General features: G+C 36.8%; 2 protein-coding genes across 2 annotated transcripts; one reads left to right on the top strand and one right to left on the bottom strand.

The window, feature by feature from the left end:
- The first annotated feature begins 940 nt into the window (after positions 1 to 940).
- Positions 941 to 13,852, top strand: LOC123756451 (probable pyruvate dehydrogenase E1 component subunit alpha, mitochondrial). The gene is given in 9 exon segments (XM_069331267.1): positions 941 to 1,060; positions 4,743 to 4,811; positions 6,825 to 6,878; positions 6,880 to 7,035; positions 8,479 to 8,620; positions 8,882 to 9,087; positions 9,981 to 10,136; positions 11,285 to 11,533; positions 13,180 to 13,852. Coding segments are annotated over 9 exon segments (1,272 nt in total). The 5' UTR covers positions 941 to 1,009; the 3' UTR covers positions 13,369 to 13,852.
- LOC123756453 (small ribonucleoprotein particle protein SmF) lies at positions 13,063 to 20,687 on the bottom strand. The gene is made up of 3 exons (XM_045739626.2): positions 20,458 to 20,687; positions 18,049 to 18,186; positions 13,063 to 16,434 (listed from the first exon to the last, which is right to left on the bottom strand). The coding sequence occupies exons 1-3, from the start codon at positions 20,566 to 20,568 to the stop codon at positions 16,300 to 16,302; spliced, it is 384 nt and encodes a 127-aa protein (XP_045595582.1). The 5' UTR covers positions 20,569 to 20,687; the 3' UTR covers positions 13,063 to 16,299.
- Positions 20,688 to 22,584: the final 1,897 nt, after the last annotated feature.

Raw genomic sequence — 22,584 nt, forward strand, 5'->3', positions numbered from 1 at the left:
CGGACAGAGAGAAAGATCTAGGAGTTGATATATAAACCAAACGCCAAACCTGTCTCCTGAAGCCCACATAAAAGAATATTATCAGCGGTCTATGCGAGGCTGGCTAACATCAGAACTGCTTTCAGAAACCTGTGTAAGGAATCCTTCAGAACATTGTATACCACATATGTAAGGCCAATCCTGGAGTATGCAGCCCCAGCATGGAGCCAGTACCTAGTCAAGCACAAGACGAAGCTGGAAAAAGTTCAGAGGTATGCCACTAGACTAGTCCCAGAACTAAGAGGCATGAGTTATGTGGGCAGGCTGCGTGAACTGCACCTCACGTCGCTGGAAGACAGAAGAGCTAGAGGAGACATGATCACCACACAAAATTCTCAGGGGAATTGACAGGGTAGACAAGGATGGATTATTTAACACGGGTGGCACACGTACAAGGGGACACAGGTGGAAGCTGAGTACCCAAATGAGCCACAGACATATTTGAAAGAACTTTTTCAGTGTCAGAGTAGTTAGTAAATGGAATGCACTAGGAAGTGATGTGGTGGAGACTGATTTCATACACAGTTTCAAATATAGATATGATAGAGCTGCCCAGTAGGCTCAGGAATCTGTACATTAGTTGATTGACGGTTGAGAGGCGGTACTAAAGAGCCAAAGCTCAACCCCCGCAAGCACAACTAGGTGAGTGCATTACTACTATTATTTTTTCGTAATAATGTGTGTTGAACACCCAATCACCACCAAGTCCAAGTCAGCCTCATCTAAAAATATCACACACATTGAAAACCAAACTATAACCATAGTTATTAATCTAACATAACATCATTTAAATTTATTGTAAATCAAGCTTAAACCTAAAATAAGTAGTATTGACATGTTATTTTGTTAACTAAAAGCTATAATATTGGTTGACATGTGTTGCGGAGTTGATGCTGCCTTGACGTGGCCGACCCACTCCAGCTGACGGCCACAACACTGACGGGGTCAACACGCTGACCAACACTTAACAATGTTGTCCAAACTTTTAAGGTCTGTTGTTGGCCAGGGCCAGACTAGCCAGGTGAGTGTGAATGCCCTCATTTGAGTGTACAGTAACGACGTTTTTGAGAGCCTTGTGTATGACTGGTAGTGGAGATGCTATGGGGAGCCGGATGGTGTCTTGCAGACGACATACTTAGAGAAAATATTGCAACCGGACGGTGGTCTCGTAAATTATCGGCAGGTCTGGGGGTATTGGTCGTTTCCGACACGAGATGATTCGACGAAACTCGTTTTCTGTCTATTAAAACCGTGTATATTGGTATGGTAGGATGTTTAGCTGAGGTTAGACTGTACTTCGCTCGGGTGGGTTAGATTAGGTTAGGTTAAAGTAGGTTAAGTTAGGCAAGTTTCAAAATGCGTTAGCGAATCGTCTTGTGTACGATATGACTTGTATCCGGCAGGTATATATGTATATATATACATGTATACATTATGTAAATATGCCAAATATATATATCATATATATACAAATATTCATAGGGAAGTGCAGATGTTTTGCCAACTTTCTTTACAATATTTTTTCTCTAAGCGGCTATTGGCCGCAGATCTTGTCTGATCATGGCATAGTGCATCTCTACTTCTTAATGTCTTACCTGTACTTTTAAAGTATTATTAGTAAACCTGTTAAGGTATTAATATTTAAATGGTGTATGTTTATTTGCAAATATGTGAAGTAACTAGATAAGTGGGTAAGATGTCCTGGACAAAATATATTGATAATAATAATTTTTAAATTTAAGCTAAATACATACATAAATAGGATGCAAAAATATAGGATTTACATGTAAGGCAAGTACTATTCTTAAAGCCACTAATACACTGCATTTCAGGCATGATGGAAAGATCTTAAAAACTAGACTTAAAACTAGTTAAGATCAAAAGTGAACTGAAGTAGAGCAATGGCAAAAAAGGGCAATTATTACATGGTACAGCAGAAATTGCAACAGGGTAACAGATAGTAAATTTCACTAATTAAATGGAAGGAATACAATTTCCTTAAATATTTACGTGGTGGATACCTGCAGCTTTACAGGTTCAGTAATTAATGTTTACTAGTAGCAAAAGAGATTGATATTTAGGGAGTAAGATAGGGTACATAGAATTGATAAGGTACAGTAGTATTTTTTTTTAGTTTTATTTATTTATATATACAAGAGTTCTTAGTTTTTTGTAAAGCCACTAGCACGCACTCACAGCGTTTTGGGCAGGTTCTTTCTTCTAATTTTTCCTCGGAATATGACCTGTCAAATCTTTTTAATAACCAGGTACAGTACTTAGTTTCTCATTTAAACTGATCATCTTAGTCTTTAAATGACAAGCTGATCATTTAAACTGATCAGCTTGTCATCACCAAATAAAACTGGCTTGAGGTGTTGAGAGGCATTCAGGTCATTGTAGATGTGACAGACAAGAGGACCAAATATACTGTGGAACACTAGTGTTAATTGGTAGGGTGAAAGAATTAGCATCATTCATAGACATACTGTATACAGGAGTCTGTCACTGAGGTAAGATTGCAGGGAGTGACCTTGGACTCCAAAGTGTTGTAGTTGAAGAAAGTTTTCGTGGTTGTCAAAAGCCTTACGAAGGCAACAAACCAACAGGATACTCATTTTTGTCAAGAGCTGCATATATAAAGTTAATCATACTAATTAGAGCATCATTGGTACTTTTTGGGGGTTGGAAGTCATATTAGAGTTAATTACAATATATTATATTTTGCTAGATAGGGGTAGAGCTGCTTGTAGATTAGCTTTTTACATATTTTAGATAAGGTTGGCAGGAATGATATTAGTCTAAAATTGTTGACTTCAGTGAGATCACCACTTTTATGGGTAGGGGTTACTGTGTGTGTGTGTGTGTGTGTGTGTGGGAGAGAAAATTAGGGTTGGTATCTCGACAAGGACACCTGACTTGGTTTTAAATTAAATTTTAAATTAAAGGATTATATCATTAACATCCTGAGGAATTGGTGGGGGTTAAGTACAGAGACCTGGGATAGCTTCCTGTAAGGTAGGCCTAAAGCCTAAGTGAAAGATGGTTCATAATAAATAATAAAAGTACTTGAATATCAACTTAAAATAGAACACAACAATGGATATAAATAGGATACGTTTACATGTATGAAAACCTTGCTCCTTGATTCTAATCCCGATTTGAAACTCTTCTTTGATCGACATAATAAAACCCATGAGCACCACACCAGAAAAAAATATTACCAGTATTCATAGGCAAACTAAATCTGTGCAAACACTCCATGCAAATAAGAGGACCCAGTGTATGGAACTTATTTTGTAATTAAAAAAATTTCCAACCTATACTTTATTCAAAAGTAATGCCAAAAAGTACCTAATTTCATCCTCATAGTTTCTCACCTTGTGCTACCCAATTTAGTACCTAAGACATGCAACTTCATCAGTATAATCGATTCTATCAGTTTGTAATGCAGTTATGTTGAAATTAAATTGATACAATGTTCCCATTTCATTTATTGATTAGCATAATGACCTGCCCGAAATGCTGTGCCTGTTAGTGGCTTTGCAAGAATGTAATGCTCAAACCCCAATTTATGTACTGTACTTTCACAGCATGGTATACCTTCTTTTATAAATAAATTAAATATAGGTTTGGAAATGATTATTGATTCGTGGAACAGATTACCAGGTTACATAATAGTTGTGGGATCAGTGTGTTTCAGGAATAGGTTAGGTGGATATACTGTAAATAAAAGCTGCCGTGTGGGCCAATAGGCCTTCTGCAGTTTCACTAATTGTTTTTTGTGTCAAACATATGGGTGTCACCCGTATTCAAATGGTTGCCAGTCCCTAGAAATGGTAGTTTAAAAAAAAACATAATTTCTTGTATGTTATGATAAAGGATATCCAAAAATGAAGAGCATCTGCATATATACCACTATGGTAGAATTCCACAATTAATTTGGAAAATATTTGTGACCAATGTGTTTGACATCCAGGTGTAGTCTCTTATGGGTATCATTATGAAAGTACAGTATGCTTAGATTGTTAAAATATGATGTTTAAAATGTCACAAGAAAATTAAACCAAAGACCCCGCTGCCCTGCTAACATGTCAAAGTTGTCTATATACTGTACATATATGGGTTAGGTTATGTCAAATGTGAAAATCTCTCTCTGTATGTGAACTGTACTTTACTGTAGGTGGCCAAATTGTCATTGACGTGTGTGTGTCTCATCTTGCTTCAGAATCTGAAGAGAAGGATATAGTGGAAATGTATATTCTTCACATCACTTTCTTGGTTTTTAATCTAGTGCAACAAAGATATTTCATGCATTCACTGAGAGACATTTGCTTCTTCATGGTGTCCTCGAGTTGCATCTTGAACCAAGGCTGCTGTTGCACTAGCCATTTTTCTTTTCTATCCTTCATTTTACTGTCTGTATAACAGTGCTGTATCTGTCAACACAATTGCATTTGTTCTTCAACCATTAGACGACATCCTCTCATAATACTGATTGATGTACTGTATCAAAATTAAGATTTGTCATGGAATGATAATAGTTAAACAGTATTTAGCTCTTCAAAATTATCATGATTAAATACAGTTCACTGTTAGCATTTGTAATATAAAGCTAATGCAGAGTAAATAAGTGTGAATTAGAGTAAACTGTAGTAATTATAAATGACAATTTTAATTTCTTCCATGCTACACAAATGGAACAGTACAGTGCATTGTCCGGCGCTCACAGTGCTGCATCACTCATGTGGACAGACTTCTGGGAATTGTCAATGGTATATACTCATTATTTCTAATGTGTCATATTCAGTGATGGCACATTGTTCCAATTAAAGCACAGTAGCTTTCACATTGTTGGACATTAATGTAGCCAGGCTTTGGGCTCTCTGTATAGACTTTAACTAAAGGAAATTGAAGATTAAACTTGCTCATAATTTTTTAAATTGTTGTATCATTCATAATCAACATAAACATATTAGGAAGGTACAGGGAATAATGTGACTAGTAGCCATATGGCATCTGGTGAGCACCAGTTTCCCAGCAGACACTAGTACTGTACAGTAGTTATCACTTGACATGGATGGTTGCCACTTGCCATGGATGGTTGCCACTTGCCAGGTATTGGTGCTGGAAAACACCTCTAGGAGTTGCCACAACAGACACGTTTGCTCATTTTGGACAGTGCCCATCTAGTTGCAACTCCCTCATTGAAGAGCACTATAATGATTTTATGCACTTGTGAAACAATTCATTGTATGGCGCTCTTATGACAACTGATGGTTTAATTATTGAAATATATCATCATTGCTTTTATCTTCTTGTCAAGATTGTTAGAAGAAACAGAACATCGCCTGATTAGTTTAAGACTTGCACATGCAGGACACGACGGTTATTTACTGTTGAACAAGATCGCTTTTCATTTTGTTTCTGGCTATGAAACATGAGTTTTACTTTTTCAAGACCCAGATTCATGAATGCTAATACTGAAGTAGTATAACAAAATTGGTAATGTTAAAAATTTAGTATTTTATATTTGTTGCTTACATAATGTACAGCATTTGAATATGCAGACAGCAAGTCATAATAATGTAGTTGACGACTGCACTCAACTGGCACCTAATGGGGAAAAAAAAAATACTTTTTGGTCTGACCTTGATTCTTATGCTATGTGCTTCAACCTTCTTGCTTTTTATCCGACATTCTTACCTTTTGCCAGTTGAAATTATATATAGACTTGCTTTCACTTTCTTTACACTACTTAATAATGGTCCAAGACAGACCAAAATGTTAACACTTCCTTTATTTTCAGATGTGTTGGGTGAATTAAAGTTTATATAGTACTCAATATACTTTATTTTTCTGAAGGTTTATTAAAAAAAAATTATGCTATTAGGGGTGGGGAGGGGGGGGTAGAACTGTGTACCTATGCACAAGAGCTGATAGGTTCACCACCTGTAGGCAAGTTCTTCCTTTGCATCCTGCTTGAATTGTCATGTGCGATGTGTACAGTATAGCCATCTTGGCCTAGCTTCTTTTCTTTTGTTGGTTATTTAGAACTGTATCTGTAAATATGTGCAAGTTCACATTTTAAGGTATAGTGTGATATATATAATTTATATATAATTATATATAATTATATATCTACATACACTGAGTTGTGTGTGTGTGTAAGTATTTGTATTATGTATAAACAAACTTTGGCCCACCTAAAATTACAATGTTGAATACGAGCTGATCTTGGAGTGTGGGTGCAGAAAAGATCAGGAACAAGTGTATTGTGTTGGGTGGATGGGATACCATTATACTTGTTCATTAACTACTTGCTTTTGGTTGCTCAGGATGGAGTTTCAAATGCTATTTTGAACATTGAACTGGGAAATTAATTGGGGGGAGGGGGGGGGGGGGGAAATATATTAAAGTATTGCTACAAAAATCTTACTGTACTTGGTGTTCTTAAATTCTTGTGAAGCTTGCATTGATGACACAAAATGGGCCAGTTGTGTGGAGACAAGTGCATATAATTAATTAATTTTTATTGTCGGTTGCCCTTTAAGTGACGTCTTCTTATTTTTACAGATCTTTATGAACTTAGTTTTTTAATAGACTATAATTTAGTCATTGTATTTGTAAACAACATTTATAATTATATAGACTGTATCTTAATTTCATGTTCAGTACATATCTAGTGTATTGTACTAGATACAGAAGTTAGTCTAAATATATTTGATATTGTGTGTGTGTGTGTAGTACTTCTTTGTTTTAATTGTGCTTTTTTGTCTTGTAACCAGAGGGCACTGGCACCTTTTATGACTGCAATAAGAAGGGGTGGCACTGCAACTGAAAGCCACCTTTGAAAATCAACCATATAAGCTGCACAAACTTGATGAACCTCCCAGTGCTTCAACCACTTGCACCAGAGATGAAGCTCTCCTCTATTATCGCCAGATGCAGATTATTAGACGTCTTGAGGCGGCTTCCAGTAATCTTTATAAAGAGAAGGTTTGTTATGGTGCAGAATTTTAACATGCATACACTTGTGAAATGAATGATTTTATATGCTCTTGAATGTTGGTGGAAAAACCCTACCTATAGTGCTTTATTTTCCGGGAGCCGGTCGGCCGAGCGGACAGCACGCTGGACTTGTGATCTTGTGGTCCTGGGTTCGATCCCAGGCGCCGGCGAGAAACAATGGGCAGAGTTTCTTTCACCCTATGCCCCTGTTACCTAGCAGTTTAAATAGGTACCTGGGTGTTAGTCAGCTGGCACAGGCTGCTTCCTCGGGGTGGAGGCCTGGTCGACGACCAGGCCGCGGGGACACTAAAGCCCCGGAATCATCTCAAGATAACCTCAAGATAGTCTTTAATAGAAAATGAATTATGATGTACAGTATAAGGTGTGAGAAAACTATATAATTTATATAGTTGAATGTAAGGTTCAGTGTGTGGATGGCATAGGTAAATATGCTAGAACCTTATTATAGTAGACTGATTTTATGCAAAGGTACATTTCTTGATACAATATTCCAGATATGGTACTGTATATTGATACATTACGGTACAGTGTATTTAAGGTGATTTGTGCAGACTGACTGGCAAAACCAAAATGAAAACAGACCATATGATTTAATTTTTTTTTTTTAATAATGTAGGCCCAATGATTTTTCCCTTGTCCAAATATGAATTAGTGGTTTTAAAACTTGTTTCAATGCAATTCATTATTTATGGAAATATGGTTCATATTTTTCTCGGGAAAACTTGTGGTATTTCCATGGAACTAGGTAATTTACTTGTAAAATAAACAATTTCCAAATGGAAAACCTGCTATACAAAAAATTCAAAATATCCAGTAAGCCTACTGGCATTGTCACACCTCAGATTTTTTTTGGTTTAGATTGTCTTTGAACTATGTAGGGAATACCTGATGATGCCTTCAGCACCGAATCTATGAACATAAGTTATCAAACCATACAGGTTTGCCCCTGAGAAAAGTTGCATTCTCTCACAATATGGGAACATTGTAAAGTCAAGAGGTAAATTTCACTGTACCGCACTGACGTCCTGCTCTTTTCAACTAAAGCATGTAGTCCGTATAGCACTTAAAGAGTTTAAGTGCTGTACAGGTTCCACTGTATAGCACTTAGGAGGGACATGGGGATAAGGATTTGATAGGATGAACGGAAGATAATAACTTTCTTTGTAGGTTTTTTGAACTATCAACTTTGCTAATATTTTATATTATATAATAGCAGTAGTAGGCAGTCTCGGGAGACTGTGGAGTTGCGCTCTAGTTGTTGAGGCTGGAGTGTTTATATACTGTACATTTATGATTGTGTGTGTATTATGTGTATGTATTGTGTATATATCTCAAGATTGTTGTAATGAATTTTAGGAAAATTATAAAATGCTGTACTGTACTTGACTGTTGATAAATAATAAATTGCAGGCAATTCGGGGGTTCTGCCATTTATACAGTGGGCAAGAAGCCATCTGTGTAGGTATAAAAGCTGCTTTGAGACCAGAAGATTCGGTTATTACTGCATATCGTGATCATGGATGGGCCTACGTAATGGGTTGCTCAGTCACAAGTAAGTTAAAATGTTTCTCCATGAAATTGGACATGCTGTATTTCTTGATTAGTACCTTCACTCGTGAAAATATTAGCATTTTACAATACTGTTCGATATTGTAGTGGAGCAGTTTTAATATTAAACTACCAGCAGGGTACTAGTATTCAGATCCAGGTTGAAGTATAGTATTCTGTGAGCTTCTATACTCTCATAAATAAATACAAATTATGTCTTATAATATGATCTTTGGTTCATCATCTTACAACTGTGTTCTGGCAGGTGTCATGGCAGAGTTAACGGGGAGAGCACAAGGTGTAGCTCGGGGCAAAGGAGGATCCATGCACATGTACACTAAGAACTTCTATGGTGGCAATGGCATTGTTGGGGCTCAGGTCCCAGTTGGTGCAGGTGTTGCGTTGGCAAACAAATATCTTGGGAATGGTGGCATCAATGTGTCGCTGTATGGTGATGGGGCTGCCAATCAAGTAAGTAGATAATATATGCACTTGACTCATTCAGTCTAGTGTTAGGGTTTGTGAATTTGACTTTTGGGAGTATATTCTCATGTATGGTAGTGATTATGTATTTTGGTATTGTTTTATTAGTAAAGTTCATTCTGATAAAGGGTTATTCTATCATCAGAATTTCTTGTTAAAACATTTCCTCCAAGTTTTGAGACACCTTGATAAATAGACGAGTTCTATCAAATTTAAGTCTGTTGAACAGTGCAGAATTTCTCCAGATATAGTTGTGACTTTTTATTCTTTCAATCATGTACTATCCCACTGGCCTACTATCGGTATCTCCTGTTAAGTTATTGTTTCTGTGGATGTACAAAGAAGTTGGGCAAGTGTGGTCAACACACAGGATGTTGTCAGGAACGAGGCTTGGTGGAAGTATTTTGTAGTAAGGTGGTTAATTTCGTTCAATTGAATTACTGGATACATGAAAAGGAGTGGAAACAGCATAGAAATGCAGCTAGTAAATACTGTACTGAGAAAACCTACAATGTCCTATACAGTATCATATTTTGACACCTGGATGCTAATCTCTAGACACCCAAGGGGTCATACTTCTGAGAACCAGGTTTTCTAGGAGTGTTGCTGAATAGTATGGAAATGAGGAGATAATATAGGCTTAATAAATATTATTATATTGTCAAAGTAATAACAGGTGATATCTAGCTGTCTAGAGATTGACACTAGAGTTGTGGAATTTGAATACATGATAATTCTAGACATCTGTATTTTTTAATGTTAGTACAGTATTGTATAATAGGATTATATAAATAAATTATTCTTAATTTTATTAATCTTACCAGTTTTATGCAATTAGAGTAAAATGCTAAACAAATAAGAAAAAATATATATATTTACAGGGTCAGCTTTTTGAAGCTTACAACATTGCCAAGCTGATGAATCTTCCATCTGTTTTCATCTGTGAAAACAATGGCTATGGTATGGGTACCAGTGTGGACCGGGCGTCGGCCTCTACAAATTACTACACACGAGGAGATTATGTTCCAGGAATTTGGGTAAGTAATTATTGAAAGAAGGCTCTTGACCAGTCTTGCCTATGTGTAGCATTTTACTTGTTAAAGATTAAAGTTTCTAGAAATTGCTTAGAATCCCAGTATGGAAGCAGGATATAATAGGTTCTATGTTAGTCAGTTACTAAGAATCTTGAGACATGGCAGTGGGGAAAGCAAAATGTAGAATCATTCTGAGAAATCAGACAATTGATTCATTGTAGTTTTCGTGTCTAATGGAGGTATAGAAACTTGACAGTTGAAAACAAGACAATTGAATCACTGCATTGAGGAAGGTAATGCAGTTTTGGGGCAGGTTTATATTCCATTAAGTGTCCACGAATTAAGATTTGTGGTAACAACCAAGAATAATTCCTACTTTCTAGTTGTAGGAGGAAGGCCATGTTGATAAGTTGCATTTGATCACACTTCATTAGATACTGGTGTTAGATGGCTGGCTATTACCATGTTTCCTATGGTAGGGGATAGGATTCTTGGCAGTGGGACATGTATGAATTGAAATACAGCATTGTGTAGTGGGCACACTGAACAATATCTAAACAATTGTCAAATTTAGTTGACCCAATAGCTAAAACATTCCCAATTCCAGGGGGTAATTCTAGTAGTAGTCTCTCTTAGGAAGCTTTACAAGAATGTGTATTTTATTTTAAACACTTTGTTGGTTTTAGAAGTATATTTAATAGCATTGCAATTTTCATTATTGTAATCCTATTAAATCTCTTCTTTGTATCTACAATTAAGAGACTTAATATCCAAATTACATTTAAATATTTAGCTTTAGGGTTTTTCTTACCACCTCCTTCATATTCGGATATCTCGACCAGATGCCGTTTTCAGTTGTGTGCACACATGATCAAAATACTGTAATGTATAACATATACAAATTGAAATCAATTTATTTCTGATCAGTTATCTTTGGGCATTTCTAAAAATATTTTTTTATATAGAAAATGGTAATGGAGATGAAAGTAACTTCGTTAGAATGTGCATGAATACTAATTAGGTACCCTAATTATTGTCACGAGCAAGAATTAGGTGCCCAGACAGTTTTTATGGGCAAGAACTGGAAGACCTAATTATTTGTAACAATGTCATTAACTTTAGTGTTTCTTAATTAAAGTTTATATTTGCAGATTGATGGTATGGATATTCTGAGTGTTCGGGAAGCCATCAGATACTGTATTGACTATTGTACATCAGGGAAGGGTCCGTTGGTTCTGGAGGTTGCAACTTACCGTTATCATGGACATTCAATGTCCGATCCAGGAACGTCATACCGCACTCGTGATGAAATTCAAGAGGTTCGCCAGACACGTGATCCTATCATGCTCTTCAAAGACCGCATTATTGGAGCAGATCTTGTTACTACTGAAGAGCTAAAGGTAAGTAAACTAGGGATAGTAAAATAGGCCATGTGTCGTCCTGTGTTACAATGAGCATGATGTATTGGTTGGCAAAGCCTGGTATAAACAGCTTTTTGTGTATGCTATTTAAATTGTCACAGGATTACATTCTTCAGGGGCTTGGTAGTACAGTTGGATTCATTTTTGACAAGGAAATCCTGGGCAGGACAGAAATAGTTGGGAATATTTCATATCACCTAATGCATCTGTTTACCTAGCAGTAGATAGGTACCTGGCAGTTAGTCAACTGTTGTGGGGTTGCAATCCAGGAAAGGTCAGTAGTTTGACCTTGAAGGGGACCTCAGTGTAATCCTAATGTGTTTATATATACACAGGTTGCCTGTCCCCAATAAAATGACTTTTTTGTTAAAAGCTCAAATACCATCATAATCAACTTTTAATATAATTATTGAATTGGGTATTTCATATTGAAAATCTATATCATAGGTATTTTTTAATTATTGACTATGGGAAAAGTGGATATACTTAATGTTAGCCTCTGTGCTGCTTTATTCATTCCTTACCTATTCCATCATTCCTGCATACTGTAACTAAATAACACTGTACTATTGAAAAGGAATTGAAGATTGGGTTATTTAGTTACAGTATGCAGAAATGATGGAACAACTAAATTCAATGGAATAGGTAAAGAATATATAGCAGCACTGAGGCTAGCATCAAGTATATCTCCACTTTTCCCATAATCAGTACTTGGAAAACCCTATGATATAGGTTATTTTCAAGTTGAAATGCCAAATCCCATAATTAAATGTTGACTTAGTATTTGAGCTTTTAATAATTCATTTTGTGTTGGGGATAGGCAACCTGTGTATATATAAACACATTAGGGTTATACTGAGGTCCCCTTTTTAAGGTTGAACTACTGACCTTTCCTGGGATGCAACCCCACAACAGTTGACTAACTGCCAGGTACCTATTTACTGCTAGGTGAACAGATGCATTAGGTGATATGAAACATTCACAACTATTTCTGTCCCTGCCAAGGATTTGCAATCAAGTAGAAAATTAACCCAACTGTACAATTCATGAAAGTTTACTATGTTAATGATTTAAAGAAACTATGTAGTAAATAGATACGGTAGCCTATGGGAAATAATCTTCTATAACATTTAGCAAGTTTGATTGTGAAAGAATGATCATACTCCTTTGACTGCAGTGCCACATAATTTGCCTATAACTAGTGTTGTGGTGGGTGTGTCGTCCATAAAATGGATTGGTTTACCCAGCCAGCTGTGTATTCCCGTGAACTGGTGTTGAGAGTACAGTATAAAACGATTGATGCTTCTTATAGACACTACCCCTCTTTAGTGTGCATGTTGCTTGCCACTCTACTGGTGTGCGCACACCATAGTCACACTTCATATCGTGTGTAACTGGCCACACTAGTGGCCTTAACAGGGACAGGAATCTGATGGCTTGTCAAAGATCCTCTTCAATTTTCCTGGTAGAATATTAATAGTAGTGTAAGGCTGAAATAAATAACTTAGGCTAGGGCTTTTTTATATCGGATGTCAAGCATTTAATGTCTACCTGTATTAGGACATGTAATGAGATCAAGTGTTCAGAAATAAATAATTGTTAAAAATTATTTCTTGCTTTTCTAGAAAATTGACATTGAAGTACGAAAGGAAGTTGATGAAGCTGTAAAGATTGCGAAGATTGATAAGGAGATTCCAGTGCAGGAACTAGCTACTGATGTTTATCTGAATCCTCTGGAAACTACTATTCGTGGCACTACACCATTTGACCCATACACACACCAGCGCCTGAGTAAAGTTGTCAATTTACATTAATGTGCTCCTGTAATTTTTTCCTAAGTGTTATAGGATAGTAGTCAATTTTAATAAATATCCAAATTAAGTAACTTGTAACATTATATCAAATAAATTACCTTTACATGTATATTCAATACACATTTCCCTGGCATTTTAAGTTTATTTTATTCAAATATTTGCTAAAAAGTGTATACTGTATATATGGTATAGTACAATAATTGAATTGGTGGTTCAATTATTGTACCGATTTTGGTCACCTCGTTAAACTAAAGAAGTTTAATTTCAACTTTTCAAAATAAGAGTTAAATTATGTTTTTATAAAGGAATTTAAAGCAGTAGCTGCATTACTTTTAATTGTGTACTTTTTTTATCTACCATAGGGATGTTTTAATTCCTTTGTATTTGACCTTCAACCCATGAAAGTTTGAAAATATAACACGAATATAAATATGCACAAATGTTAAGTGTTGTACATATTATTAATAAACTATATTGCTGTTGACATATGTTTTATTAATAATAATTGCATCTGCATTTTTTTGTCCAGGAAGCCATTTGTTCCCCCAAAGTGCAACCTTTGTCTCTGCCTTTGGTTGTCAAAATTCTTGTGCATCAGTGTTGCTGCTGCTTCAATCTCACGAGCTGAGAAAGAATCACGTCCCTAGGTAGCATAAACGTGAACTGACCGGGACTCCACCAGCCAGTTATCAAGGCAACTCTTAACACCCAAGCACCAAAGATGAGCCAAGTACGTGAACGTTCGCCAAGCCAGGTTTGGTAAAAGTAGAAAGCGGGTAAACTTGCTGCCCACCTTCAACCTAGTTAAAGAACACAAGATTTATACGGATGTACAGAGTCCCATTTCAGGACAGGAAATCAACCAAAGAGATTAAATTGTTTTGATTACATCTGAAGCCACTAACTCAAAAATGACCAAATACAGGTGCGAGGAAGCCAACCTGGAATGACCAGGAAGGGATTAACCAAATCCACCTCAGTCCGAGGAATCATAGAACCAGGAGTTTGCAAACAGGGCGAGCAGCCCCGTCGAAGGGACGAACCATAAGCGACCGCCTTCCAAAAGGAGCAAGCACAGTGCCCAACACACAGAAGGGCTGGCTGAGAGAAGTGTTTGTGACCCAACCTATCTGACTACACTGATGCCTACCCTGACCAATAAGGTAACATACAACATTGTGTTGGGGTTCTGGGAGTTCCATTTCCCTGAGCCCGGCTTGACTGACCCCAGGCCAGTCCTAGCCCACTGTCAAAGACCTAAAACAAAAGCCACAAAGCCCCATAATGGGCCAACAAGCCTTAGCTGCTGAAGAGAAGAACTGGGTGACCATGTCCACAGGAGAGCAAGGCTACATGCCAAATTGGGGACTGGGCCAACACAGCGTGTCGACATGAGTCGGGCGGTGAAGAATGTGGCCAGAAATACAGCTTTAAGTGCAAGATGGCAAAGACCACCACATGAGGGCCTCCCACCCCACAAGCACTAATATTGAGCCAATTGGTATGCAGATCGAGAAAACCCAGGAAGTTGATGACAGGACCCCAGATGCAGATGGGACCAAAGGTCATCCACCCAAAGTGTTGCCAACAATAGGGTAGGTGCAAACAGGCAGTCATTGAGAGGCACAAAGGACAGACCCTCAAGATACCTGGAACTGTCAATACCTCACGCACAACTCCAGTAGGCTGGTATGACAAAAACGGCACGTAGCCCCAAGGTGAAACAAAGAACAATCTGCCAGCCAGGAAGACTCCAGAACCTCGTAATGCATCCAGAAAGGAGACTACCCAAGCTCGAAGAAGGAAGGGTCCATCAGCAAGGCATAAGCCAGATCTTGCAGGAGGTATCCTGCGAGAGTACATGAGGTATCAAGGAGGTACAGGAAAAGGACCTTTTAGCTGCCACACTAACAAGATATGAAGGAAACTTCTGGAAAGAGGATCTCAATGGGCCCAAAAGCACACTGAACTCAACCCCGAGTCCAGGGCAGATGCTTCAAAGTAAGAAAAGGCTAGCTGAAAGTAACACCCGGAAGTCTCTATGGGACTAGCAAGCTGTCTTGCCCAGAAGCAGGGAATGGGAAGATACTTCATTGCTGTCCACCGGCATCACAGGTAAAGAAATCAATGCAGTTGGTTTACAAATAAAAGATACCAGGGTTCGATTTTTATGGCAGACCAAATGTGTTTGGGCATGTCAATTTTCCACCTAATATCTCTGTTCACTTAGCAGTAAAGATAATCAAGTTGACAACTACTGTGGGTTGAATCCCGAGGGAAAAAAAGTTGTTTGAGGGGGGTGCTTACCATCCCTAAAAATGGAAAACCAAATTTGGAGAAGGTATTCATGTCTTTGCAGTGACCCCCCCCCCCCTCCTCAAGAGCTCATGTGGGGAAGTATACACAACCACTGAATCTACTGGAAGACCCAAAGACCGATAAAGGTGACAACTCTTCAGTACTCACCTAACCTGTGTCAAAACTGACCAGCGGCCTGACTGTTTAGGCTAATGAAGAATGAGATTCAACTTTTGCCAGTAATGTCTAACATTCTACATATTTAAGTCTTTGCATTCATATTAGAAGGGATTACATAAACAAGTTTTTACAAAGTTACATTATGTATATAGCATTTTGAATATAAACTGAAACAAATTCATTCTTTACAGGTCCAAAAAACATTTACACATGTTTATACAAATCTTATTGTAAAAACTGCAAGTGTTTTTAATAAGTAATCAAATTTTCAACATGGTTGCTTACATCTAAAAAACACACCGATGCTTTTAGTTTCAGAAAATCTATTCCAGATTCAATGCATTCACTGGTGTACTTCAATAAGTAAACCAACATTTACAACACACTTAAACTAGCTAATAAAAAAATAAAATAAAACCATTCGGGTACATTTTGGTATCATTCGGTAGTTTACTATTCCTTCATTTGGCCTTCTTCTTCGTCATCATCTTCAGCTCCACGGATGTAAAGAACATTGTTACAGCGGACGAGCACCTCTCCTAAACTACCGGTGGACTGACCATCAATATATTCCTCGGTGTTAGCAAGCTGAAATTAGATTTTGAGCAATTAACTTTTTGGTATAAGGTTTGCACAGAATTATAACCTACAGGTACTAATAGGGAAATATGGTGAAGGGTGCCAGAAGGAAAGTAGGAAGATGGAGGAGGAGGAGGCAGAAACAGGCTAGGCAAGTCAAGCCATAATTCCTTAGAAGATCTGGAGGCATGACATTGTGCAAAATAACAGCTTTGAAATGAAGGGGTACTGGGTATGCCAAGAATTCTATGAAACATCCTTGCCCTATACACATAGGGGCATAACCAGCTGACCCCTCTGTGTTCAAAAACACCCCCCCTTTCCTGTCCTGAGGATTTCTCATTAACTGGGTTGTATTTCATACAACAGACTGCAAGCAGTGGAGACTTTCATAGCCTGGCTGACTAGACCACCACCCAGCAAGCCATGTTTCTGACCAATCTGCAGGAACACTGATACTCTGACCCCCCAGGCAACAGCAGATTACCACGAATTACTCATGATCACTCATATGGAATACACATGTTGAAAGCCAATTTCAATAAACTAATAAAAAATAGATGAATATTAAAGCTTCTACTACAGTAATATAATTACCTAGAATTACCACATATTACCGAACCAAATTATTTGACCTTTTCTTTTAGTACCAGCAGTGCAATACTTCACACTTAATTTGCCACAGTTCTTCAAATTTTAACAAGCTTCAACCATAAATATTATCACAGAAGCTTTGCTACAATTTGCAGTTACGGCTGGGAAGGGAAGAAAAATTTGCTGCTATGTGCAACTCCCCCAAATACATTGAATAAAAATGTTACATACCAAAATGTTTGTCCAGACATCTGGCCTTTAGAACAAGAGTTTGAGCCTAATAAATTACTAGTGTTTAGCAGTGAAAGAGGAAATCATCCAATCTGGATCAGGAACAATTATATCCTGTTCAAGACATTGTCGCCATTATGAGTACTAAAATGATACAAGGTATAAAAGAGCACTGTTATCCTTACCAGAAATGTAAGAAAATAAAAAATGCAAATAAAGAACAATGTTTACTTATTTTCTTGCAGTTTTTGGCCTTTCTTCAAGAAGATATCTTCTTGCACAGCCCACATGTTTGACGTCATGTGGGTTTTTTTTTTTTTTTTTTGTATTTTGAAATTTAAATTTATAAAATGAGTATGCTAATGTCTTGCACTTATGTTGATTTTTGAACATTTTGGAAACAATTATACCTTAGTAGCAAGTACTAGTACATGACCATAGAGTTAATCTACATTTAATAAGCTACTAATTTAAAATGGAGAAACTTTATAACTGAAAGAATATATATTATGATAGTTATCCTTCAAGTTGAATTCTCTTCATTCTAACATTGCAGTATATCATGCCAATATAGTCTCACTGCTGTACAGTAATTCTAAGCCACATATTTTTTACAACTGTACACCAGTTCACTTTCGACTACCGTAATGGTCAGCATGAATCACATACAAATAAAGCTTCCAAATCAAAAGTAAACTAGATAATTATCACTATTATGCTACATGTATCAATACAGCTTTTTTTTTTTTTGTAAAAATGTACAGAAATCATGTAAACTCGGTTACAAAAATAGCTTACCTGAAGATTCATGTATCCATCAACTGACACAAGGATGCCTTTGTATTCATGACCCCATTTGAGCTTCACAATGACTGCTTGACCAGTCAGCTGGTTCAAGAATGGCTTGGGGTTGATTGGGGTTGGAACAGCTACAGACTGCAAAGTGGAAAACAAAAATACAAATTGGGAAATGCTCCTTGTAATAAATCTCATAGGTTCAGAGAAGTTACAACTGGATATATGTAGTGACAACTTATTATATTGGGCTAGTATACTGTGACCCAAAATTTTGGAGGGAGGTAGGGGGGAGGGGGGGGGGGAATGGATTATTAGTTTCTAGTTTCCAAGAACCTATCCATATTGCAACGAGGAGTCACAATAACGTGGCTGAAATATGCCTGACCAAACCACACACTAGAAAGTGAAGGGACGACGACGTTACGATACGTCCTGGACCATTCTCAAGTCAATTGTGGTTTGTTGTAAATTCAACCTAGCCAGCTAATCTTGAACATTTGCAATATTTGTAGGTATCCACTTATCGCTATGCTACCCACTATCTTGGTAGAAACATCTACACAACAGTAAAAATGGCATTTATAAGAGTGATTTGTATAACGGTGTAGAAGTCTAATGGTTAGAAAAGAAGTCGACTGTGGAAATACAGTACAGCATTTAGGGTATGGTCAAATTATACACAAGTACTATTTCAATAGAGCATATCAAATTTTTTCAATCTTGTATATATCAGGTTAACCTGGTTTGGGTTAAATTAGATTACGTTTTGGCAGGATAATCAAGCAGATACCCACTAGATGGATACAGTACTCGATACTGTATTAATATTAAAAGAATTGCAATTATACTGACTTGGCTAGTTGGTAAGTCCTTTAAATCGTGCCAAAGTCAGATCCTGCTGCATGAATTGTGTTCAAATGACTTTCATACATACTAGGTAATAAAGGGGCTGGTATACAAATACTGTATTCAAATTCATGTTTTACAATTCTTATTTATATGCTATTTTCATTGGAAATTCATAGGCTATGCAAATGATCTTAAATTCAGGTTACATTTAGCCAGCAAGTTATAATTCAAATTTTATGCAGCGTTGACAATAATGTCTACTACTTTCGGCACAGCCAGCATTTTTACTGTTAATGTCCAAATATTAGCTTTAAAATTTATTTGGGTTTCTCGTTTGGTAGAATTCGCAGTAACCCAAACTCCTATTCCAGCTCAAAAGTCAAGAACTTGAACATGGATTCATTAAGGTTGACTAAATAATTCAGGTAACTGGAATCTTAATTACCAAGCTCGTACATTTATAATCACTATGCAAATTGTAAGTCGTTTTTTCAATTTAAGTCTAGCCACAAATTCAAGGACAAGGATAAGAAAATCCTTCTAGGTGCCTTAAAACTTAGTGTTAAGATGGGTAAATAATTTAAAATGATTAGTTAATAATGATTACAGGTTTTGAGAATGAATCATATACATTGGTGATATTAACAAGTAGAATATGTATTTATAAAAATATTCAGCATAAATAGCCACAACACATATAATATATTTAAAAAATGTCTGGAAGTGTATATTAAAGATCAGAAAGAGTGAAGTGACCTTTATTTGTGAGCATTGAAGCCATTAACCTAAGGATTGTGAATACATTTGCTACAGACCAAAGGGGGCATTGCATTCTTGAATATTAATTGATCTAATGCTGGTATCCTCTCCTCCACTTAAAAAAATAGCACAACTCTCAAGAGCGCCTAGAAGTGCTTTGTGCACTGCAATGGTTAGTATAGTGAGGCCTACGATTATCACTAGGAAGGCAGAAATGGTTCTTCTTTTTCTTCTACAAAGGCTTCCAGAGGGAGACAGGTAACTTTGTACCGAAGACAATTTTCCTAAAACGATTTTAAACTTACCTGAACCCAAATAATGTTATCAGGAGAAAGTACCAAGCCATTAAGACTATATAACACTTGGAAGGGGTCAGGATAAGGATGTGGGATGGGACAGGGGAAACGAACGCTGCTCAACCACTTGGACAGTCAGGGATTGAACACCGACCTGCATGAAGCGAGACCGTCGCTCTACCGTCCAGCCCGAGTGGTTAGACTTACCTGAACCCAAGCTAAACTATCACAACCTAACAATACATATATAAGCCGTTCTGTAACCACCTCTGCCATACCCCTAACAGGGAAGTCTACAACAATCTCTGCCTCAAGACTCGAGATTAAAAATGAGTCAAGTGTTCCTAACCAGAATAACACGAACCATAAGACACCAGTGCATAGATTGATGACTGATAAGAGAGTAAGCCACCCCCCCAAAGAGGTGGCACGGGCATGAATAGCCCCTAAGTGGAAGCTGTGATACTGTAGATCTGTGAATTACTAGCGCATATCTTCCATTCACCTGGGCTCTAGGAGACTCGAACCACAGAGGCCGAAGCTCTATTGACCGATAGAGCCAGTGCTCTAGACCATATAGTTTGGCTGCCACAGGTAGCGTGGAGACAGCCAACATCGCCAAAGCCTCCCTCGTGGGCGGCCATCCTCGCCTCCACCATTTGGCTCTTTTCTCCAGCGTTACTAGCCCCCTAACACCCTGGGGGCCCTGTCCCAGGGTGCTATTATCGTGGTGATCAAGTACAAGCAACCAGAGTGAAGCCAAAACTCACCATTTTGTAATATTTTTGTACTAGAGTTGAGTCCCTCGTCTGCTGGGGTTCGTATTCACTGTGTTACAAGCCGGTTTAAGCACCACTCGCGCACAGTATAATAACTATTCAATATATCGTAAGTTCTTTTACATTTTAACCATTTATATATATAAATATGTATAATATTTTATTATTCAGAAAGTTTATTAATTACTAATATAACAGTCTTATATGAATGATTTAAAAGTTTGTTATAGCGTTATTGTAGCGTCCGGATTTAGACTCCCAAGCCAAAACGATTTCTTGCTAATTTCAAGCTCTTTTTATAAGTCTATAATTTTTTAACCTAAATTAGTTTAAAACTATTACAAAATTATAAAATAAAAAAGGGGTGCATGAAATATGTATGAGTATAATATATGAAATACATTATTTATATTAAGGGTCCCCTATAGTCCCACGACTATATATATATATATATAATATATATATATATATAATATTATATATATATATATATATATTATATATATATATATATATGTCGTACCTAGTAGCCAGAACGCACTTCTCAGCTTACTATGCAAGGCCCGATTTGCCTAATAAGCCAAGTTTTCCTGAATTAATATATTTTCTCTATTTTTTTTCTTATGAAATGATAAAGCTACCCATTTCCTTATGTATGAGGTCAATTTTATTTTATTGGAGTTAAAATTAACGTAGATATATGACCGAACCTAACCAACCCTACCTAACCTAACCTAACCTATCTCTAAAGGTTAGGTTGGGTTAGGTAGCCGAAAAAGTTAGGTTAGGTTAGGTTAGGTAGGTTAGGTAGTCGAAAAATAATTAATTCATGAAAACTTGGCTTATTAGGCAAATCGGGTCTTGCATAGTAGGCTGAGAAGTGAGTTCTGGCTACTAGGTACGACATATATATATATATATATATATATATATATATATATATATATATATATAATTATACTGTATATAATATATACCAGTATAATTATATATATATATATATATATATATATATATATATATATATATATAATATATATATATATATATATATAATTATACCAGTATAATCTAATAATATATACTGGTCTAATAAAATAATTTGACCAGTTAATACTCTCACTCGTTGTGTTAGGATATGTTAGCTTGATAAAACTGACTGTTCATTGTTGAGAAATGTGTTAACAAACAATATATCTGACTTATCAAGACTGGGGGATGGGATGGGGAGGAATGGTGCCAAACCACTTGGACGGCGGTCGGGGATTGAACGCCTAGGACTGCTACTGTGCATTTAAATTACTAACTTACCTGAGGGTCTATATCCCTACATGTCAATGTTTGTGTATACTGGTAATGTGAGGAACATACAGAAGATAAGGGTAGCTGAACACCACAAAATGCTGATGGACAACTTTATTAAAGTTGCATAATGAAATGTGTAAGTACTTCATTCATAATGATGTGCTGCCCGAAATCTTAGCGAAGTATCAAAAATTTGCTTACTGTAGGTAATGCATGCACATGACTGTAAAACTGCCGCCCAGTTGGGTGGGTGTGGAGCACATGACTGTAAAGCTGCCGCCCAGTTGGGTGGGTTTGCAGCAAGACTAGTAACTGTGTGACTCACTATAGATGTAAAGTGCCTTTTATAGTGACTGTTGTGAGCCTCTTGTTGATCACCTGTGACACAAAGATTATTGATGTGTGTATTTGTGTAGGTGATTAAATATGTATGTGTATGTATATATGTATACGTATATATATATATATAATATATATATATATATAATATATAGGTGATTAAATATGTATGTGTATGTATATATGTATACGTATATATATATATATAT

This window comes from Procambarus clarkii, chromosome 25 (assembly GCF_040958095.1).
Source record: "Procambarus clarkii isolate CNS0578487 chromosome 25, FALCON_Pclarkii_2.0, whole genome shotgun sequence".
NCBI classification, from domain to species: domain Eukaryota; kingdom Metazoa; phylum Arthropoda; class Malacostraca; order Decapoda; family Cambaridae; genus Procambarus; species Procambarus clarkii.

Excerpts from the sequence above, each read along its gene's own strand:
- LOC123756453 (XM_045739626.2), bottom strand. The coding sequence starts at position 20,568 with ATGTTGGCTGTCTCCACGCTACCTGTGGCAGCCAAACTATATGGTCTA. Across the intron at positions 18,187-20,457 it reads TCGAGTCTCCTAGAGCCCAG|TCTGTAGCTGTTCCAACCCC; the intron begins GTGAATGGAAGA and ends TCCACTTTGCAG. Across the intron at positions 16,435-18,048 it reads ATGGATACATGAATCTTCAG|CTTGCTAACACCGAGGAATA; the intron begins GTAAGCTATTTT and ends ATCTAATTTCAG.